This window comes from Cydia strobilella, chromosome 23 (genome assembly GCF_947568885.1).
Source record: "Cydia strobilella chromosome 23, ilCydStro3.1, whole genome shotgun sequence".
NCBI lineage: Eukaryota > Metazoa > Arthropoda > Insecta > Lepidoptera > Tortricidae > Cydia > Cydia strobilella.
This window is the reverse complement of record NC_086063.1, coordinates 5,525,310-5,544,748: the sequence shown is the minus strand read 5'-3', so window position 1 is coordinate 5,544,748 and position 19,439 is coordinate 5,525,310. Positions and strand designations below refer to the sequence as shown.

Below are 19,439 nucleotides of genomic sequence, written 5' to 3'. Positions count from 1 at the left end.
CTGCCGATTGCTGGAAGCCGTACATCATCTCTGAGACTCGACTCGACAGAGCTGCAGCTGACCGCTACAGTACATCATCATACACTTACCGTGGACATCTCGCTGGGCGAGCTCTTGCTGGAGGCAGGCGTGGCGGCGCGCGCTTCCATCTCGTCTTGGGACTCGACGGAGCCGCTTAAAGCTGCCGATTGTTGGGAGCCGTACATCAACTGTTGACAAATGTTTTGACAATCAAACTAAGGGCTTAATTAAAAAGGAATCACTACCATGCATTCAACTTTATGCAGCATTTGTTGGTCAGAATTTAAAAATCATATAATAAAGTTTCACGCGAGCACTGTTTTGATGTCCCTGATACCATGCACAGAATGCAAATACCTCCAAACTTTGTACCTGGCAAAAGAGTTTTTTTTATCCATAATATAAATCGTTTCTATTTTCTAACTACTCTTACACTATTTTCAATCTGACATGCATAATTCATCACATTGATCTAATACTTACATACAAACATTAACTACGTTTCAGATCTTCCATTTGCAAACCAAGACATGCACAAACCACGAACATACATACGAGTACAGTCAAAATCACTATGACAGCCATAGATTCCAAATATATAACAACATATACACCACCGTATTCATAAAAAGTTAGAGCGTCAATACATCTCTAATCAGTTAATCATGGTTCCAAAAAAAACCTCAGACCCATCTTTATCTCCTCGATAAGCCAAAAGAAGGCCGCCACAAATTGTATTTATTCATTAGTTTAGGGTAACAATAGTAGATTGTACAACAAGGGCATTAAGCGATCCATTTTTATCCGAGGCAATTTATTGGTTCGAGCGCAGCGAGGACCAATATAGTCGAGGATAAAAATGGACATTTATGCCTGCGTAATACACTCTGCTTTTCACTTCGAGTGTGAGTATAATATACAAAAATATCCAATATTTTACGTTATTTTACCGTATTCATTCAAGACTAAAGAAATTTGTACTCGGTTGAGTCGGGGGCGCGGGGCACGCCGGTCGGGCGCGCCCCGGCAGGGCTGGCAGTTTGTATGACAGATTTTGGACTTTATTGCTAAGTCAATAAGGGCCGTAATAGATGATTTTACTTTATGCTCTAGAACATAATCAGCAACTTTATGTCGTCTACGCACGACTTAAAGTCGAACTTTACGAGCATGAGAAGTGAAAAGGTTTCTTGCAATATATTTGTGAACTTTGGCTATCACTATTTATTTGACTGTATTAAACAAAGCTATACCTGCGTACTGCAACAATGCTGTACGTTTCCGTAACGGTACTGCGGCGACATCTAACGGCGGAAAATAAAACGTAAACAGCAAACGATAATAGATACATTAAGCGTAAATTATACGAAAAAAGAAATATGGTTAAAAACATTGTCACGCCCATTTAACGCTCTTTTATTAAGTATTTTATGGGTTACGAAATAAAGCTCAAATTACGATATTAAATTGAATGGAGGTGACAATGTTGAAGATTTATTTATCATAAGGCCAAATGTAATTGTAATTGGATTTAGCAAAATAAATAGCGTCAAAAAGCAATAAATATATTCATCATTTTTATTCAAGTTCACCTGGCCCCTATTTCATCATTGTATTATTTAAAAAATCTTTATTATATTGGCTAAAAACAGGTAAGTTTATGATGATGATGATGACAATTGTCAAAAGATTAAAAGAATTTTCGGTAATTCTTGACAGGAAATGAGTTTTGTGTCGGAATTTCATGACAATTGTCGTGTTTCTTGTGACAACTGTCATTAGCTTCGTAAAATAAGTACTTATTTATTGGCGATACAATTTTTTTTTAATTAAAAAGTCGGTGGCAAACAAGCACACGGCCCGTCCGATGATAAGCGGTTACCGTAGCCTATGGAGGCCTGTGACGTCAGTAACAGTGATGTCGACAATTGTGGCACCTGTCACCGTGAAATAGGGGCCTGGAAGATTTAGTACACTAACTAAAAGCGAAAATAAAGAGTTTGCCTCGGGCAGAATTCTAATTCCTCCTCAAACGAACCTATCGATTTATGGCTAAAATTATCACTGACATAACTAATTATACTTAAGCCTTATTTCAAGGAGACAAGGTCGAACAATGTTACATGTTGTTAATATATGTAAAAACTGACCTTCTCATCATTATTGACCGGCACATTATCATAGTGCCGTTCCGTCGGCGCCTCTTTCAGGAACTGATCGAGGTAGCTCAGCTGCGATGGCGGCCGATCCAAAACTGCAAAATGGCGAAGGATTAGATGGCGAAGTAGGGGTTGGAAGGTTAATCGGTTAGGGAAACACAAACCAATCCCGGCCGGAACCAACACAAAGTTAGGACACCTATTGGACTATTTTTTAAATTATAACACTTTTGGACGATACAAACAGTATAAAATACACAGGGACTAAGTGAAAATTGCCTAGTGGTTGTATAGAACAAGTACTTTTAATGGTGACATGCTCTATTGGTTTAGGTACACCACACCGAAGTTCTTGAAGCATTGGCAAAGATAAACAATTATAGTTGTACTTAGATGAACTTACTTTGTAAGATATTTACAAACTATAAAATCAAGTATCTGTTTATTGTTGCAGTCGGTACCTCAACAAATAGGGTAAGAATTTGCTATTGTAATATTCTAAAGAAACATGCACATAGGACAATTCATGTGGACGCGATACAATCTAGAACCAGGAGCCCACATTGACACATAGCAAAATATACAAGATAGACATATGAGAATGAAGATATGTTATATACAAGATAAAAGCCGTATATTTCCCTTTGTAACCTCAACCAACCTTCGCTGTAAGTTTATATTTCACACAGAGTAAAATGTATATCCTAATCAGATTGATATTAAATAAGTAACGACAGGGAAGTTAAAATAATATCTGTAATCCAGGTAACTGGCCCCAAATCAACTGCTCTTCCAATTCCAATTTCGTCTATTATAATAGTGATGGCCAATATTAAGAGAGTAATTAACATATATTACGACAGGTAACCCCAATTCAACCCACGTAACATACAAGTTTCAGAAAAATTATGTAAAAAACCATCCGTACCTACATAAAAGGCGATTGTTTACCTGATTTTTCTTAAAATATGTCATCAATATGGACTCATGATATGTCTAATGTTCACAAACTCAAATACAATAACACGATTAGTTATTGATACAAACAAGTGTTAAGGGAATAGAGTTGTGCCATTCCCGGTAACATTCCCCATTTTGTATGGGGAAATTTCTCGCTCGGTAACATTCCCCATACAAAATGTGTAATGTTACCGGGAACGGCACAACTCTATAAGGGAAACCATCGCTGAGCGCGTTATGTGACGTTGGATGGACTTTAGACTCCTTTTTAGAAGTCGATTAACTACTAATTAGCGGACATGCTAAGGATATTAAGATAATTTTCACTAAAGAGAAGAAGCCACGATATCCATTAAGTCCTGATCTGATGATCTTATCGGATATCGAATACAAAGTGAGAGTTTCATATGATTGGCAATTAAAATGCCAGTTTAATTATCTATAGTATGAATATCCCGCGTGCGTCAACTCACGTCAAAATATGCAATAGGAGTACGTTAATAAAAATAAACAAACGTTTTAGAAAGTCTTTTTTGTATCTTACTTTTCATGGTGTACGTTTTTTTTTTGATTGAAATAATGTGTTGAAATTTTGTCAAAATTAAATTTTGGTCACATCCATGCCACCGCAGTAAGCTCAAGCAAAAGCGAAGCGATTTACAAAAGGAAACGAAAAATATAGCCAATGAATGCGATCATCACTGTTTTTGAGTCAAATACATTTCAATTTAGATTAAATTTACAAATAAAATAAACATACCTATGTATAGTGCGACATTATATAGTAGAAATTAAATAAAATGGAACTAAAAAAAAACCATACCAAATTGTTGCATGTTTAAGCATTTTATGTCAAAAATGTGACAGTTACGTAGTAATAAATGGCGGCCTCAATAATTTTCTACAATATCTTGTCGGACTATAACAAAAAATACATGAAACGGTTGACACCATACTTCAAATGACAATAGTTTGCCATGTAGACCAACAAAAATAAATTCAAAAGCAGAAGTAGCTAAGCGAAGGACGTATTCAAAATGATTTTGATACGATAAATTTTTTTTTGAATAAGCGCGTTGTAATACTTTTTAACATCTAGCTCGCTTAGCTACTTACTAAGAAAACCTTAATACCATATCAAACATTATTACAAAATAACATAAATCTTAATGAAAATAAACTTAAAACTTATTTCTAAGATGTGACTCACAAAACAGTGATAACGCTAGTATGATAAAAACAATATTTTCCTTGACACTTGCTCGTATTTACAAAATGGGACGTTTAACACTAGGTCTACAGCGGCACAAAACAAATAAACTAACACCTCAAACTCTATTTTGCCTATTGTTGTTTTTGTTACTTTGAGAAAAAAATACGACTTACGTTTAATCACAGTCGTCGAAAAGAGTAAGTAAGCTTCAATAATGATAGAAAAAATTAAGATTTTGTAATGTTCACAAATGTCATATAGTATGAAAATTAAAGCCCACGAAATTTGACGATTTTTGAAACTACCTTTTCTTAGTTTGTTTACTACAAACTTGCACTATCTCAGCAATAACCATGATGCAATCAAAGCGTGTCTACAACCTTTAAAAAATGTTTAGTTTCATAAATACAAAAACATCACTTGAATATTAAAAACACAATGAGTGATCAATAATGATTATGTGCAAGTTATATTTGTTAAAATGGATCGGAACAAAAATAACAACAGACAATGTTACCGGGGCAAAACAGATGCACAATCACAAACAAAAAATCTACTTTAAGGACGAATACATAAAATAAGTAGATAATCAGTAACACATTACTTATCCTTTTTCTACAGATATAAAATTTAGGCCTGTGCACACCGGATGCGTGTGCGTGGATGTGCACGTACAGATACTTATGAGAGACGGCACACCGTGTGCGTGTCGTGTGCGTGCACGATTCCCACATTTTAGCGCACGCGCATCTGTATTTTCGGTATGCTCTGGCCTTTAAGTTATACTAGAATTGTAGGTAAGTATATTGTAGTTCGGACAGCCTCACCGAGCCAAGTAGAGGTACATTAGTCAAAATTATCTGCACAAGCCTTATTCCCTCAACAATAGAGTCGTATTTAGATCATAGCTGTCTGCTACTTTTAGTACAATTTTATCAGGAAATCATGAAAGTAAGGTGTTACCGATTTAAAATTAACGAACCATTTTCTTCCTTCCCCGTCCAGTATGTTGAAGACTTGGTGGATCCTTGTCTGGCTGCTTGCGCACAACTTACAGCATTAATGAAAAACTTATAGAGCTCAAATTTCAATACCGGTTTGTATGTTTCATCTTAATTTTACTCAATTTTAGCGCGCCTCACGAAAAAAATTGGCGAGAGAGTAAAAGACACCATATTTTCGGTTTATTAAAAAATATGTCATTATTGTCCAGACACATGTTTTTCATTAGAACCAAAAATAAAGCGAATAAATATTATATTGTAATTTTATCACCACTGATTCTTACACAATGTATTATATATTTCATCTAAAACAGCTTTAAAATTTAATAATAAGTTAAAATTTGCGTAATTTTGTAACATAACAGTTAACAGGCACTCTTCTTCAGTGGCCTTCTGGCCATCCACTTCTACTTCAGTAAATCCAGTAGCGACATGACTTAGCAAAATAAAAGTACAATAAATTAAACAACATAATACAAAAAACAGGACTTTAATTATGTACAAGAACAGTACTGTACACTGGTATTAAGAAAAAAAAGTACAGAGTAAAAAAAAAACGTAATGCAAAATTAAAACATAAATGCAAAAAAGGTGCAAAACGCAAAGTTTATACAATAAATAAACCATGTAGTTCAAGGCTACACTTATATCCTGTCACCTTTAAGTGCTGTGCACACAAAATGCGTGCGCGCAACGTTCGCGTTGTAATATACAGATTCTTAGAAGAGACGTCACACCGCTTACTTGACGTGTGCGTGCACGGCTCCACCATTGTAGGGCATGCGCACGTCTACGCACACGCAGTCGGTGTGCTCTGCCCTTTATTGTAAATGCATTTAACACCAAAGGTTGAAAAGCCTTAAACATGGAAATCAATGAGATTCTAAATTCTAGATAAACTTAAGCTAAAATAAATAAATCCTGCGTTGTCATGTCAATTATTGTGGATAGAAGTATTATTCTAAACGCTTTTAAGCAAAATAAGTTAAGAGTTCCACAAGAACGTAAAAATAGGTCCTGGAAAGATGTTTGCTACAATCTATGATTCTATGAGAATCTATATAGATCTGATTAATTTGCTAAAGAAATCACAAATTAAAAAGTGTATTAACATAATCACCGCTGAGCTACGGTAGTAGCGCTACGTCGTAGCGGATAACATGGGTTTCTCGGTGTGTAGCAAAAATGCTTCGTAGAGGCAAAACTACAACGTGTCATGATTAGCGCCGAATGGGTTAAAAACACGGGATAATTTTGTTTACATTAACAAGAAAAACTTCCTTTTACACTTCAAATAAAAACTTACATAAGTATGTGATATATTTCGTAAACGACGTAAAATAATGCTTCATTCAACAATATGATAATAACGTTAAAAATGACTAGCTCGAGTGATTGAGAGCAAATTTCTTTGGCATAGGACGGGACTAGATAATAAACAGACTAGAAATTACTCCCACCGCGAGATTCCTATAAAATATAATTTTTGAGCACCAACATCCAAATAAATAATTTAAAACATGTTCATAAATTGATTGTAAGTGGCGACAAATAATAAAAAAGCATGCCAATTGTACAGATGTAGCATCATTTTAAGAATTTAATTATATTTTTGAAACATACTGATACCTCCTACTTAGAATAAATAGTTTTTTTATTCATAAAAATATGGCTATAACTACGAACAACAAGTAGGGCCTGAATAGTTTTATTTTATAATTTTTTTCTTATTATCATCAAAGCATATTCTTTGCTTTCTAATTTAAATTACGTGACGTCATAATATTAGTTTTCTTTACATTTATTGTAGCATTTTACTTTGATGTTTCATATTAATGAAACTAATTCAGAATAAACATTCTATAATTGTACCCTTTCGGGAACTTTTAACTTCTTAAGGTACCAAACTGACCGAAAGACGCCGAAGTAATAATCCCATGTGTTCCGTTGTTACTATTTTAGGTTTAAACAACTAAACATATGTTTTAAGCCCTTAAAAAGTATACTAATCAAAATGAGGCTACAACTGCACTATTTATATACGTCAATCGTATAACTGGTGATCAGAGACCGGAATAAAATTATTGTAGCATTTTTTAATTTTCATAGGGAGTTCTCATTTATCGACTTCCGATACACATATATCGATACAACGTGGAACACAAAACATCAAAAAGTTATAATAGTTAATGGATAGTGGATGGATTGTAAAATAAGTAATTTAAGCAGAGAATATGGAAAAAAGATGACTACTTATTTTAGCCACTTTCCCGAATGAAGGTTGAGGGAGGCGATCGCTGAGATACGCGTCATACTCGTGAACGGGTGCTGTTTGTGGAGACCGGTTATGTTATAAGTACCTATGTAACTTTTCTTTTGTGTGGCATTAACGTGAGACACTTCTTTCAGTTCTTGTCTGTTTGTCTGATTTCATTTCTTGTCTTTTAATTACTTATATAACAAGAACAGATATAACAATTAAAGAACAGATAAACAAAAGAACTTACATAACAATTCAAGCCTTGGAGACCTCTAAGGATAATAGGTATATAATCTCTGACACTTCGAGACTTTTACATCTCTAAACAATTTTAGTATTTGTCTGTTGTTTGTATATATTTTTTATAGTTTTGTTTGTGTAATTCGACACTGGATACGTCTCTAACAAAGTATCTAATATTTCATATTTGCTGCCTATTTGCTGAATAAGTGTTTGATGTTTATTTTATAACGAAACTAATTGAACATTTGTTAGTACTAAAACAGAGTTTGAACGTGAAATTAAAAAATAAGGAACTGAAGTAATTTAATGTGAAACTATTAAGTTTTCATTGTTTTTATTGCACATCTCTATTTCGCATTTTAAATTACTCAAAAATTATCTAGAAGGTGGCTTGTTATTTGCCTCTACTTTTTTTTTTTTTAATATGCTGTAGATATACATTGTATCGATATCGGTAGATCGAAAGTCGATAAATGAGAAGTCCCTAATGACAATTAAAACTGCCACGAGAATTCCAGGGTCTGCTGGTGATACACGAGTATCGCCACCCCCCATAAGCACGACGTCACCCCTATAAAAAGGGGGATGTACGGCCTCAACCACGTTCGAACTGTCATACATACAACGCAGGACCCATTCAACACCATACAATGGAATAGAACCGGTTAAAAATAACAAATAACAAAGTAAAAGAGTAAATGCCACAGATAATACAATAAGTTACACATAAATGCGTGAAAAACAAGTGTAAAATTCAATTTTCAACCGAATAAAACAATAACAAAGTTTTGGAATTTCGAATCACAGTTAAATCGTTCACATTTAAATATAGAGTCCATAGATAATAAAGAACCATAGATTATTTTCGTTTTTTTCGCCGTTGTCGACGTTGGACTTTGGGGGTGGAGCCAAATTCCAAAGGACGGTTGTGGCCGTGACGTCATAAATGTGGACATATTTGTATTGGATGGGATTGAGAACATGTAACGAAAACAAAAAGAAAAGGTGCACTAAATAAACATATTACGTTTTATATATACTGTAGCGTGCTGGAAGCGTAAATTTAATAAGCATGTGTATGTGCTAGAAATTACATGGAAAATAATAATATAACCTAAAAATAAAATATGTAAAAAAATTATGCAAACAAGATTCTATAATACGAAAACGGTCGAATATTTTTTCTCGTCAAGAAAATAAATATATAATTCCGTTCAAGCCCAGTTTAGTATAAAATAATTTCCGCAGCCTTTTGTGAAAAGGAATAAACCCACGAAAAGTTTCTACCGTTGCTTATAGACTAAGCTTCACACGGACTCTTATACTATAATAAACTGTAACCAAATAAGGTACAGGTTTATTTTAAGCTTGTAGGTCAAACGGAACGATGTTTACCAAATGTGGTATTTTCTATAAAAAGGGACCTTATTGTCGATGGCGCTTACGCCATTATTAACGACGCTCCGATATAAATACAATGCCGCGCGACGCTGTGCGGCGTAAGCGCCATCGACAATAAGGTCCCTTTTCATAGAAAATGTCCCAAATATAAAATCACGAAAAAATAAGAGATGTTGAACCCTTTAAAAAATCCTATTGCATTTTCTCCTTACTTTCGTGTCCCACATCGGGCCTACGTCCTTCCTTTGCTTTCCGCCACTCGTGACGAGTACCAGCTATCGCTACAAAAACAAGTCCAAGTCTACCCGCATTTTGGTTCACTTGGTAGTCAAATTAGTCCATCCTAGCTATTTCATGTTTGGTCCCAAAGTATCAAGTGCAGTTTTATTAATTAATTTTAAGTTTTGTTGTACTTACTAACACTATATGGATCAAAATGATTCGAAATAAATAATTGAATTGAAAGGAATTATATTACCGGTAACTAATTTATTCAGATTTATTTAGTGATTCCAAGTATCCCACCCAAGTATGTACTTGCATTGTGTACGTAATAAGTGTATACTCACAGGAGTTGTTGGGCTGGTGGGGCGCGTCGAGCCGGGTCTGCATGTCGCGAATGTGCTGCTCTTTACGCTTCATGTCGTGCGCGAGCGCGTCTAGCCGCTGCCGGGTTTCTAGCAGCTCCCTTTGACCAAATAAATATAGTTAAGAGGTGTTTTTGATGTATTTTGTTACAATGGGGTTAGCCGGTCGAAGTGTAACTAACCTCTGGCTATGCAGCAGCTCGGCTCTGGTCCTGCTGAGCTCCTCGCCGACCTGCTGCTTGGCCTGTATCTCGGAGTGTAGACTAGACTGCAGGGTGAGGATCTCCATCTTGTCGAGTTTCTGTGAGCGCCGGTTGCGCCAGCCGCCGGGCGCGCCGGGAGCGGCCGGTGGGGACGAGGGCGCTGCGATGCTGCCACGCGTTGCTGAAGCTGGAACAACGAGAAATATATATAAGAGCCTGTTCAGACCAAGCGTTACGCTCGCGCGCTACAATTAGTATTGCGCCCAGATGCCGCGTTTTACGCGATGTGCGTCGGAGGGGCTCAGGCAGTTATACGGCTCGGCCGCGCGTACTACTGAACGCTGCAATAGGGATGATGACACATGTTGAATTTTATAACAAAATCCAATAACATAGATAGCAAATGAGCAATTTATCACAATAATGTAGATATTAAAATAATATATGGAAATAATACAAAAATACAGGACTTGAAAGTTTCAAAATTTAAGTAATTTTTCAACTTTCAAAAAAGGAAAAAGTAAGGGTGCTATTCGATTCCTTACATTTTATCTAAAAAAAAATTGTACAGCAACTATATACATAAACGCAATATCTCACCGACATAAACGCAATTTTCTTATTTTGTCCATACATTCAAAATGGGCTCTCAGTGACGTCACGTTCACTTATCGTTTTGTTAGAAGCGTTTCGCGAGTGAAGTACGACTGTCGGGCTTTGACTATCATTTCTGACTTTTGTATTGCTTTAATGCAATGGGTCCCATATAGACATTTGATCCTAAAAATATACCTGATCGATTGGTACCATTAATAAAAATTTGTCATCTAGCATATAGCGTAGAGTATTTCGACTCGCGCGGCGCTCGCACGTGAGACGACTGAGTCGAGAGTATCGAAGCGCGCGTGAGCAACTGGACGGGGTGTATGTGGCTCTAGTATGATCTCCGGAACACGGGAGTGCACTTCGTCTGGACAAATTCGAAGTGTACGGCCTCAATGGCGAATGTACAGCGGCACATTCGGCGGAACGTGTAGTGTGGCGTTGAGTTGCCAAGGGATTCGTGGGAATTGGATGATAAAATAACGCGATCCTATTAGATTTGGTTTTAATAACATCGTGTCGATTAGTAGATGATGAGATGAAAGATGAAAGTACAGTACGCGATAAAAAATATAAAAACTTTTAACAAAAAAAAGGTTGACATACTATATTTTATGAGTTATGAGGTTTCGTGAAAAAGTTAAGAGTCCCCGGCAAGCTCGACCGAATTTCACCTTCCCATACAAACGGAGTTTCGTTCTCATTTTAAAACTTAGAGATGGATTGTAATGAAACTTTGCACATACAATGACATGAGGTATATCTAGGTCTATAATTAGTTTATATAGCTCCAGTTTATAAAACAAACGAAATAGGGCAAAAACAAGTTTTGTATGAGAAATTTAAATTCGCTGTATTTTTTTTAATATAGTATTTGAAGCTACATAAACTAATTATAGACCTAGATATATCTTATCTTATTGTAAGTACAAAGTTTCAGAGCAATCTAGCTAGTCGTTTTAAAATGAGAGCGTAACTACGTTTGTATGGAGAACCGAGCTTGCCGGTGACTCTTTAAGTTTTAATTTGGTAAATACTCAAATTATCTTTATTATCTCTATCCCCATACTCCGTTTAAAAATCTCTTAATCGCATAAGTAACGACGAATTATCCCATTTTCCCAGCCCTTCCTTGTTTTAGCTAACTCACCGGCACACGGCACTTGGCAAGATACGAAGATAATGGACTCAACAAATAACTAAATGGCTAGGCCTAAAAGCGAAAAGAAAGTTCTATTTCATGAGTAACTATCGCGGTAACCGAAGACAATATTATGAAAATACATTGTTAAGTGGAAGATAAAGCTGTAATAATAATAATAACTCACCGATCTTAATATATTCCAGTTCCTCGGTCATCTTCGTAGCAAGCGCTTGTAAGTATCCTCTCGCCTCCTTCTCGTCCGCCACCCATCGGATGATGTCCGCTATCTGTGAACCAAACTGTAGCTTGAGTGACGCTCGTACGGGCTATTTTAGAATAACAGTTCTTTCATATACAGAGCCCGGAATTTTCGCGGCAAAACAAAAGACTGTCGCAATCTTGCTAGAGTTAGAAACATTTTTTGATCGATATCGATAGTTGTGTAATAGAAGAAAAAGACAGTCAACCAAATAAAAACAATATTTCAAAAAAAAAACTAATTGTAAGGTTTGTATAAAATTATATGGAAACAGATACAATTAGTATACATAATGTAATAGTATACATAAATGGCTTTATAGTGATAAACGAAACTGTTTACTCCCAGAGAAGGTTGAGAAATGAATGATTATCTACTCCTATCAATATCATAAACCCAATATAATATTATGTGCTGCTATGTGTACTGACGTAGATTTCAAAGAAGAAATTGCATCTGTTTCTATATAATGTAATTTTATAAAAACCTCATGTAAATCTTATTCAATATTTTTTTTAATTTAGTGGACCGTTTTTTTCTTCCATTACCCAACTATCGATCGATATCGATAAAAAAATGTTTCTAACTAGCAAGATTGCGACAGTCCTTTGTTTAGGCGCGAAAATTCCGGGCTCTGGTGATATAGTATGGTTTTGCAAAAAACCTCGAGTCTCCTTTGAAGGGAATAATCTGTTTCGTAAAAAAAAGTAAGTAAGTGTACTTTAAATTTTATATTAAAGGAAAAAATGGAAAAAGTTACACTTCCGGCAGGATTTGAACCCGCAACCTCCGCAATCCGTGCGTTGCTCTTAACCAATTGAGCTACGGAAGCCTACCTTTCGGCAGATATGATGATGATCATATACCTGAGTCTCCCAATGTTGCATGGTGTCTCATCATATACCTGAGTCTTCCAATGTTGCATGGTGTCTCATCATATACCTGTCTCCCAATGCTGCATAGTGTCTCATCATATACCTGAGTCTGCCAATGTTGCATTGCGTCTCATCATATACCTGAGTCTCCCAATGTTGCATGCTGTCTCGCTTGGCTCTGAGCTCCTCTAACTCCAGCTCTAGCTGCCTTCTCTCCGCCTGCCACCGGCGACCGTTTTCAGCCATCTGCGTAAAAATAAATTGACAAGTTATTTATTTGATTTTTATCGCCGACTGTACTTTTCTGTAACTACTTCTTCGACGATTTACATGAGTTGTAGTTATATTTAGTTTGTATATGTATATGAGGAGGACCCTCATCGATATCGATGACGGCTACCTCAAAAATTATGGATTACGCCTATTATGGGCTCGAATGTGGCTGGCCAGGCCGAACTTGGTCTTAAAGACTACTGCAGGTGCTACAATAGAGTTGGACGGACGCGTTATACGTATACGCGTACGAGGGCTTCGAGTTTGTACTGTTTTGATAAAGATGAAACATTTTTTTAGTGCTGTTTGTGTGTTGCGCTCGTGTATCTCACCGCATCAAGATCCTTGGCGAGTTTCCTGTTCTCGTTGATCAACATCTGCCTGTCCTCGCTGTCGTTCATCTGCTCTAACCGCCGGCTCTCCAGTTTATCCTTAGACGTTTGTAACTGGAACACAATAGTTGAAATGAAAGACTTATATTGACCGGGATATGGACCGTGATTACCTTTTGTATTGTTTTTGAGCTCCCGATATATAAGTTATATATATTATTTTTAGTTAGTTATTTATATTTCATATCCCGGCTAATATAAGTCTAGTGAATCATCCAAAACTCTTATTAAAAAAGGCATCAGACGTGCAAACGCATCGACGGAACCTGTCTCAGTGAAATTAAAATAATGCATGCATAATTTTTGTAAAACTAATCCATTTTACATTGTGAACCCTAAAATAATAATTTAGCATCATGGGTTTGCGTTGCATCTATAAGATTATTTTATATGTAGGCGTAGGTGCTTTTGAGAGGGCGAGCACAGAAAAAAACCGGCCATGTGCGAGTCGGACTCGCCCACCGAGGGTTCCGTACTTTTTAGTCTTTGTTGTTATAGCGGCAATAGAAATACATAATCTGTGAAAATGTCAACTGTCTAGCTATCACGGATCATGAGATACAGCCTGGTGACAGAGAGACAGACGGACAGACAGACGGACAGACGGACAGCGGAGTCTTAGTAATAGGGTCCCGTTTTTACCCTTTGGGTACGGAACCCTAAAAACGGTTTTTGTTCAATTAGACTGACGAATAGAACATTATTTTCGAGTTTTGTTGAAGATGATGATCACATACCTCTCTATTGAGCACGCTCCTAACGGCATCTCCTTCGTGAAGTTGTTCTCTAAGCGAGGCGAGCTCCGCATTGTATCGTTGTTGTTGTTGCGCGAGGGATTCCTTATATTGCAACTGTGAACAAAACGGCAAAGAGGATGTAATAAGATAGAGTGGTACTGTCATAGTAAATTTTGTAACCACTGTAAATTCACTGCCATCTATCGACATATCTTAAAACTAAAAATGAAGATTTATAAAAATACGTTTAGATTCAATTGATAATGACCTATTATTTATGTAATAGGAACCAAGTTTTATTATTTTAAGATTACAATAAATTTTTTGCCAAACTTGCTTATTCACTAAGTTTAAATTACAAATACAAAGCTTTGTGAAAAGAATAAGTAAAGTTGGTACCTATAATATAGTGAATAAAATTATACACACCTATATATGTTACATTTATATGAATAAATCAGTCTTTGTCTCGAACTTGTGTTTGACTTACGTGTATACATAACAAAAATGTATTTAAATATGGATAAATGATTTTTTTATTCGCATTAATTATTTTTATATAATTTTGACCCATGTTCTTTCACTGATATGCGTTAAAATTATAAATAACAAACCAAACCGTCAACGCCCTCTAAATGAGAGTAGGCCAAAACTAGTGGCGCCATCTGATCGAGAATCAAGTTTTCGTGATTTTCGAGCGATTTTTCCTTAGACTGTATCCATCTATTACGGAGTTATATCTATCTTTGAAAACGGTCAGAGTATAATATTTGTATGAGTTTTGTTGTTTAGTGGGGGCGGGACGTGCGTAGTTCAGTCGCCATCAGATATATCGGAGCGGCCAAGGTGCTCACAAATATCTGAACACGCCTCTATTGTCAAGGCGTTAGAGTGCGTGTTCAGATATTTTTGACTACCTCGGCCGCTCCGATATATCTGATGGCGACTGTACCACCGGTTTGTTTTTGTTAGGACAATTGAGAACTTTAATTTACAAGTACCGAAGCAAATGCGAGTTTTTGAGAACCTATATACGAAATATCATTTACAGCACATATGGTGCTACTTTCTCGCACTAGTGCGTAAAAGAGCACTTTTCGTGCATATATCGAAAGTTTAAAGAGCCATATGTACTGTAAAACGTTGTACGATACACGTGCGAATAGGTAATTCGCAACTCGTGTCGATTTAAAACACTCCCTGCGGTCGTGTTTTAATTTATCGCCACTCGTTTAGAATTTCCTCTTTTCCGCACTTGTATCGTAAATAACTATTGATATTTACCAGTCGCTTTTCGGTGAAGGAAAACATCGTGAGGAAACCGGACTAATCCCAACAGGGCCTAGTTTCCCCTCTAGGTTGGAAGGTCAGATGGCAGTCGCTTTCGTAAAAACTAGTGCCTACGCCAATTCTCTAGATTTGTTGCCAAGCGGATTCTAAGCTCCAATGAGCCGTTGCAAAAAGCCGGGACAACGCGAGGAAGATGATGCATGGTGACCGAAGCAAATGAGAGCGGTTTCGACTCGTTTGCAATGAGGTTGGCAACTGTCAAAGGTTTGCAGAGATGGCGCCATCATAGCTTGCCCCTTTTTCTATGAGATTGGTTTAAAGGGCTGGCATCTAAAAATATTTATTTGTGATATAATTAAAAGATGTAAGATGTGTAGAAATAAGTAACAAAAAATTGTGACCTGTAATACCTTATTACCAATAAATTATGTCTATGTCTAGGGCATTAAAAAAACAAAAATTTGGCACAATTCTAAGGATTGACAGGGCAAGTTATGCTGGCGCCATCTGCTAAATACTTCGACCGGCCAACCCCATTGATGTGTTATTACCATCTGGTGGGCCACCATTGTCAGTCAGATAAAGAAAGTGCGGCCTATAGATACCATAACTGAAGTGTAGCCATTTCTAACTTATACAATAAGAAGAAAAAGGTAACAAGTGCGAGTCGGACTCGCCCACCGAGTTCCGTACTTTTTAGTATATGTTGTTATAGCGGCAACAGAAATACATCTGTGAAAATTTCAATTGTCTGGCTATCACGGTTCATCAGAGCCTATAAACTGAAATACACACACACAGATACAGAGTGAGAGTGTTACAGATACAGCCTTGTGACAGACAGACGGACAGTGTTAGTAATAGGGTCCCGTTTTTACCCTTCGGGTACGGAACCCTAAAAGAGAACCCAATTAAGAGCGCGTACCTAGTGCTTCTACCTGGTACGCGCGTGACTAGTGAGGTTGTCATTTAAATATGAGCTGTAAGTAGTGTTGTGAAGGTTGAAGATACTGTGAGTAGTGCATACCTCCAGCGCGTCCAGGGTCCCGTTTTTACCCTTTGGGTACGGAACCCTAAAAGAGAACCCAATGAAGAGCGCGTACCTAGTGGTTCTACCTGGTACGCGCGTGACTAGTGAGGTTGTCATTTAAATATGAGCTGTAGGTAGTGTTGTGAAGGTTGAAGTTAGTTCGAGTAGTGCGTACCTCCAGCGCGTCCACCTCGGCCTGCAGGCGCGCCACGTCGGCCGCCGCGGAGCCGGGCGGGCCGGCCGCCGTCGCCTCCACTCGTACTGACCGGTGTAGGTAGTGTTGTGAAGGTTGAAGTTAGTTCGAGTAGTGCGTACCTCCAGCGCGTCCACCTCGGCCTGCAGGCGCGCCACGTCGGCCGCCGCGGAGCCGGGCGGGCCGGCCGCCGTCGCCTCCACTCGTACTGACCGGTGTAGGTAGTGTTGTGAAGGTTGAAGTTAGTTCGAGTAGTGCGTACCTCCAGCGCGTCCACCTCGGCCTGCAGGCGCGCCACGTCGGCCGCCGCGGAGCCGGGCGGGCCGGCCGCCGTCGCCTCCACTCGTACTGACCGGTGTAGGTAGTGTTGTGAAGGTTGAAGTTAGTTCGAGTAGTGCGTACCTCCAGCGCGTCCACCTCGGCCTGCAGGCGCGCCACGTCGGCCGCCGCGGAGCCGGGCGGGCCGGCCGCCGTCGCCTCCACTCGTACTGACCGGTGTAGGTAGTGTTGTGAAGGTTGAAGTTAGTTCGAGTAGTGCGTACCTCCAGCGCGTCCACCTCGGCCTGCAGGCGCGCCACGTCGGCCGCCGCGGAGCCGGGCGGGCCGGCCGCCGTCGCCTCCACTCGTACTGACCGGTGTAGGTAGTGTTGTGAAGGTTGAAGTTAGTTCGAGTAGTGCGTACCTCCAGCGCGTCCACCTCGGCCTGCAGGCGCGCCACGTCGGCCGCCGCGGAGCCGGGCGGGCCGGCCGCCGTCGCCTCCACTCGTACTGACCGGTGTAGGTAGTGTTGTGAAGGTTGAAGTTAGTTCGAGTAGTGCGTACCTCCAGCGCGTCCACCTCGGCCTGCAGGCGCGCCACGTCGGCCGCCGCGGAGCCGGGCGGGCCGGCCGCCGTCGCCTCCACTCGTACTGACCGGTGTAGGTAGTGTTGTGAAGGTTGAAGTTAGTTCGAGTAGTGCGTACCTCCAGCGCGTCCACCTCGGCCTGCAGGCGCGCCACGTCGGCCGCCGCGGAGCCGGGCGGGCCGGCCGCCGTCGCCTCCACTCGTACTGACCGGTGTAGGTAGTGTTGTGAAGGTTGAAGTTAGTTCGAGTAGTGCGTACCTCCAGCGCGTCCACCTCGGCCTGCAGGCGCGCCACGTCGGCCGCCGCGGAGCCGGGCGGGCCGGCCGCCGTCGCCTCCACTCGTACTGACCGGTGTAGGTAGTGTTGTGAAGGTTGAAGTTAGTTCGAGTAGTGCGTACCTCCAGCGCGTCCACCTCGGCCTGCAGGCGCGCCACGTCGGCCGCCGCGGAGCCGGGCGGGCCGGCCGCCGTCGCCTCCACTCGTACTGACCGGTGTAGGTAGTGTTGTGAAGGTTGAAGTTAGTTCGAGTAGTGCGTACCTCCAGCGCGTCCACCTCGGCCTGCAGGCGCGCCACGTCGGCCGCCGCGGAGCCGGGCGGGCCGGCCGCCGTCGCCTCCACTCGTACTGACCGGTGTAGGTAGTGTTGTGAAGGTTGAAGTTAGTTCGAGTAGTGCGTACCTCCAGCGCGTCCACCTCGGCCTGCAGGCGCGCCACGTCGGCCGCCGCGGAGCCGGGCGGGCCGGCCGCCGTCGCCTCCACTCGTACTGACCGGTGTAGGTAGTGTTGTGAAGGTTGAAGTTAGTTCGAGTAGTGCGTACCTCCAGCGCGTCCACCTCGGCCTGCAGGCGCGCCACGTCGGCCGCCGCGGAGCCGGGCGGGCCGGCCGCCGTCGCCTCCACTCGTACTGACCGGTGTAGGTAGTGTTGTGAAGGTTGAAGTTAGTTCGAGTAGTGCGTACCTCCAGCGCGTCCACCTCGGCCTGCAGGCGCGCCACGTCGGCCGCCGCGGAGCCGGGCGGGCCGGCCGCCGTCGCCTCCACTCGTACTGACCGGTGTAGGTAGTGTTGTGAAGGTTGAAGTTAGTTCGAGTAGTGCGTACCTCCAGCGCGTCCACCTCGGCCTGCAGGCGCGCCACGTCGGCCGCCGCGGAGCCGGGCGGGCCGGCCGCCGTCGCCTCCACTCGTACTGACCGGTGTAGGTAGTGTTGTGAAGGTTGAAGTTAGTTCGAGTAGTGCGTACCTCCAGCGCGTCCACCTCGGCCTGCAGGCGCGCCACGTCGGCCGCCGCGGAGCCGGGCGGGCCGGCCGCCGTCGCCTCCACTCGTACTGACCGGTGTAGGTAGTGTTGTGAAGGTTGAAGTTAGTTCGAGTAGTGCGTACCTCCAGCGCGTCCACCTCGGCCTGCAGGCGCGCCACGTCGGCCGCCGCGGAGCCGGGCGGGCCGGCCGCCGTCGCCTCCACTCGTACTGACCGGTGTAGGTAGTGTTGTGAAGGTTGAAGTTAGTTCGAGTAGTGCGTACCTCCAGCGCGTCCACCTCGGCCTGCAGGCGCGCCACGTCGGCCGCCGCGGAGCCGGGCGGGCCGGCCGCCGTCGCCTCCACTCGTACTGACCGGTGTAGGTAGTGTTGTGAAGGTTGAAGTTAGTTCGAGTAGTGCGTACCTCCAGCGCGTCCACCTCGGCCTGCAGGCGCGCCACGTCGGCCGCCGCGGAGCCGGGCGGGCCGGCCGCCGTCGCCTCCACTCGTACTGA

At 41.0% G+C, this 19,439-nt stretch overlaps 1 protein-coding gene across 1 annotated transcript in view; it reads right to left on the bottom strand.

Moving 5' to 3' along the window:
* Positions 1–19,439, bottom strand: part of LOC134751907 (serine/threonine-protein kinase Genghis Khan) — an 80,437-nt gene that overhangs the window by 34,147 nt on the left and 26,851 nt on the right. The window contains exons 21-30 of the mRNA XM_063687460.1: positions 14,335–14,448; positions 13,538–13,651; positions 13,074–13,178; positions 11,983–12,085; positions 10,031–10,238; positions 9,831–9,949; positions 5,336–5,389; positions 2,172–2,275; positions 1,275–1,325; positions 90–209 (exon numbers count right to left, since the gene is read on the bottom strand). Coding sequence (XP_063543530.1) covers positions 90–209; positions 1,275–1,325; positions 2,172–2,275; positions 5,336–5,389; positions 9,831–9,949; positions 10,031–10,238; positions 11,983–12,085; positions 13,074–13,178; positions 13,538–13,651; positions 14,335–14,448 — 1,092 coding nt within the window. The remainder of the gene's footprint in view (positions 1–89; positions 210–1,274; positions 1,326–2,171; positions 2,276–5,335; positions 5,390–9,830; positions 9,950–10,030; positions 10,239–11,982; positions 12,086–13,073; positions 13,179–13,537; positions 13,652–14,334; positions 14,449–19,439) is intronic.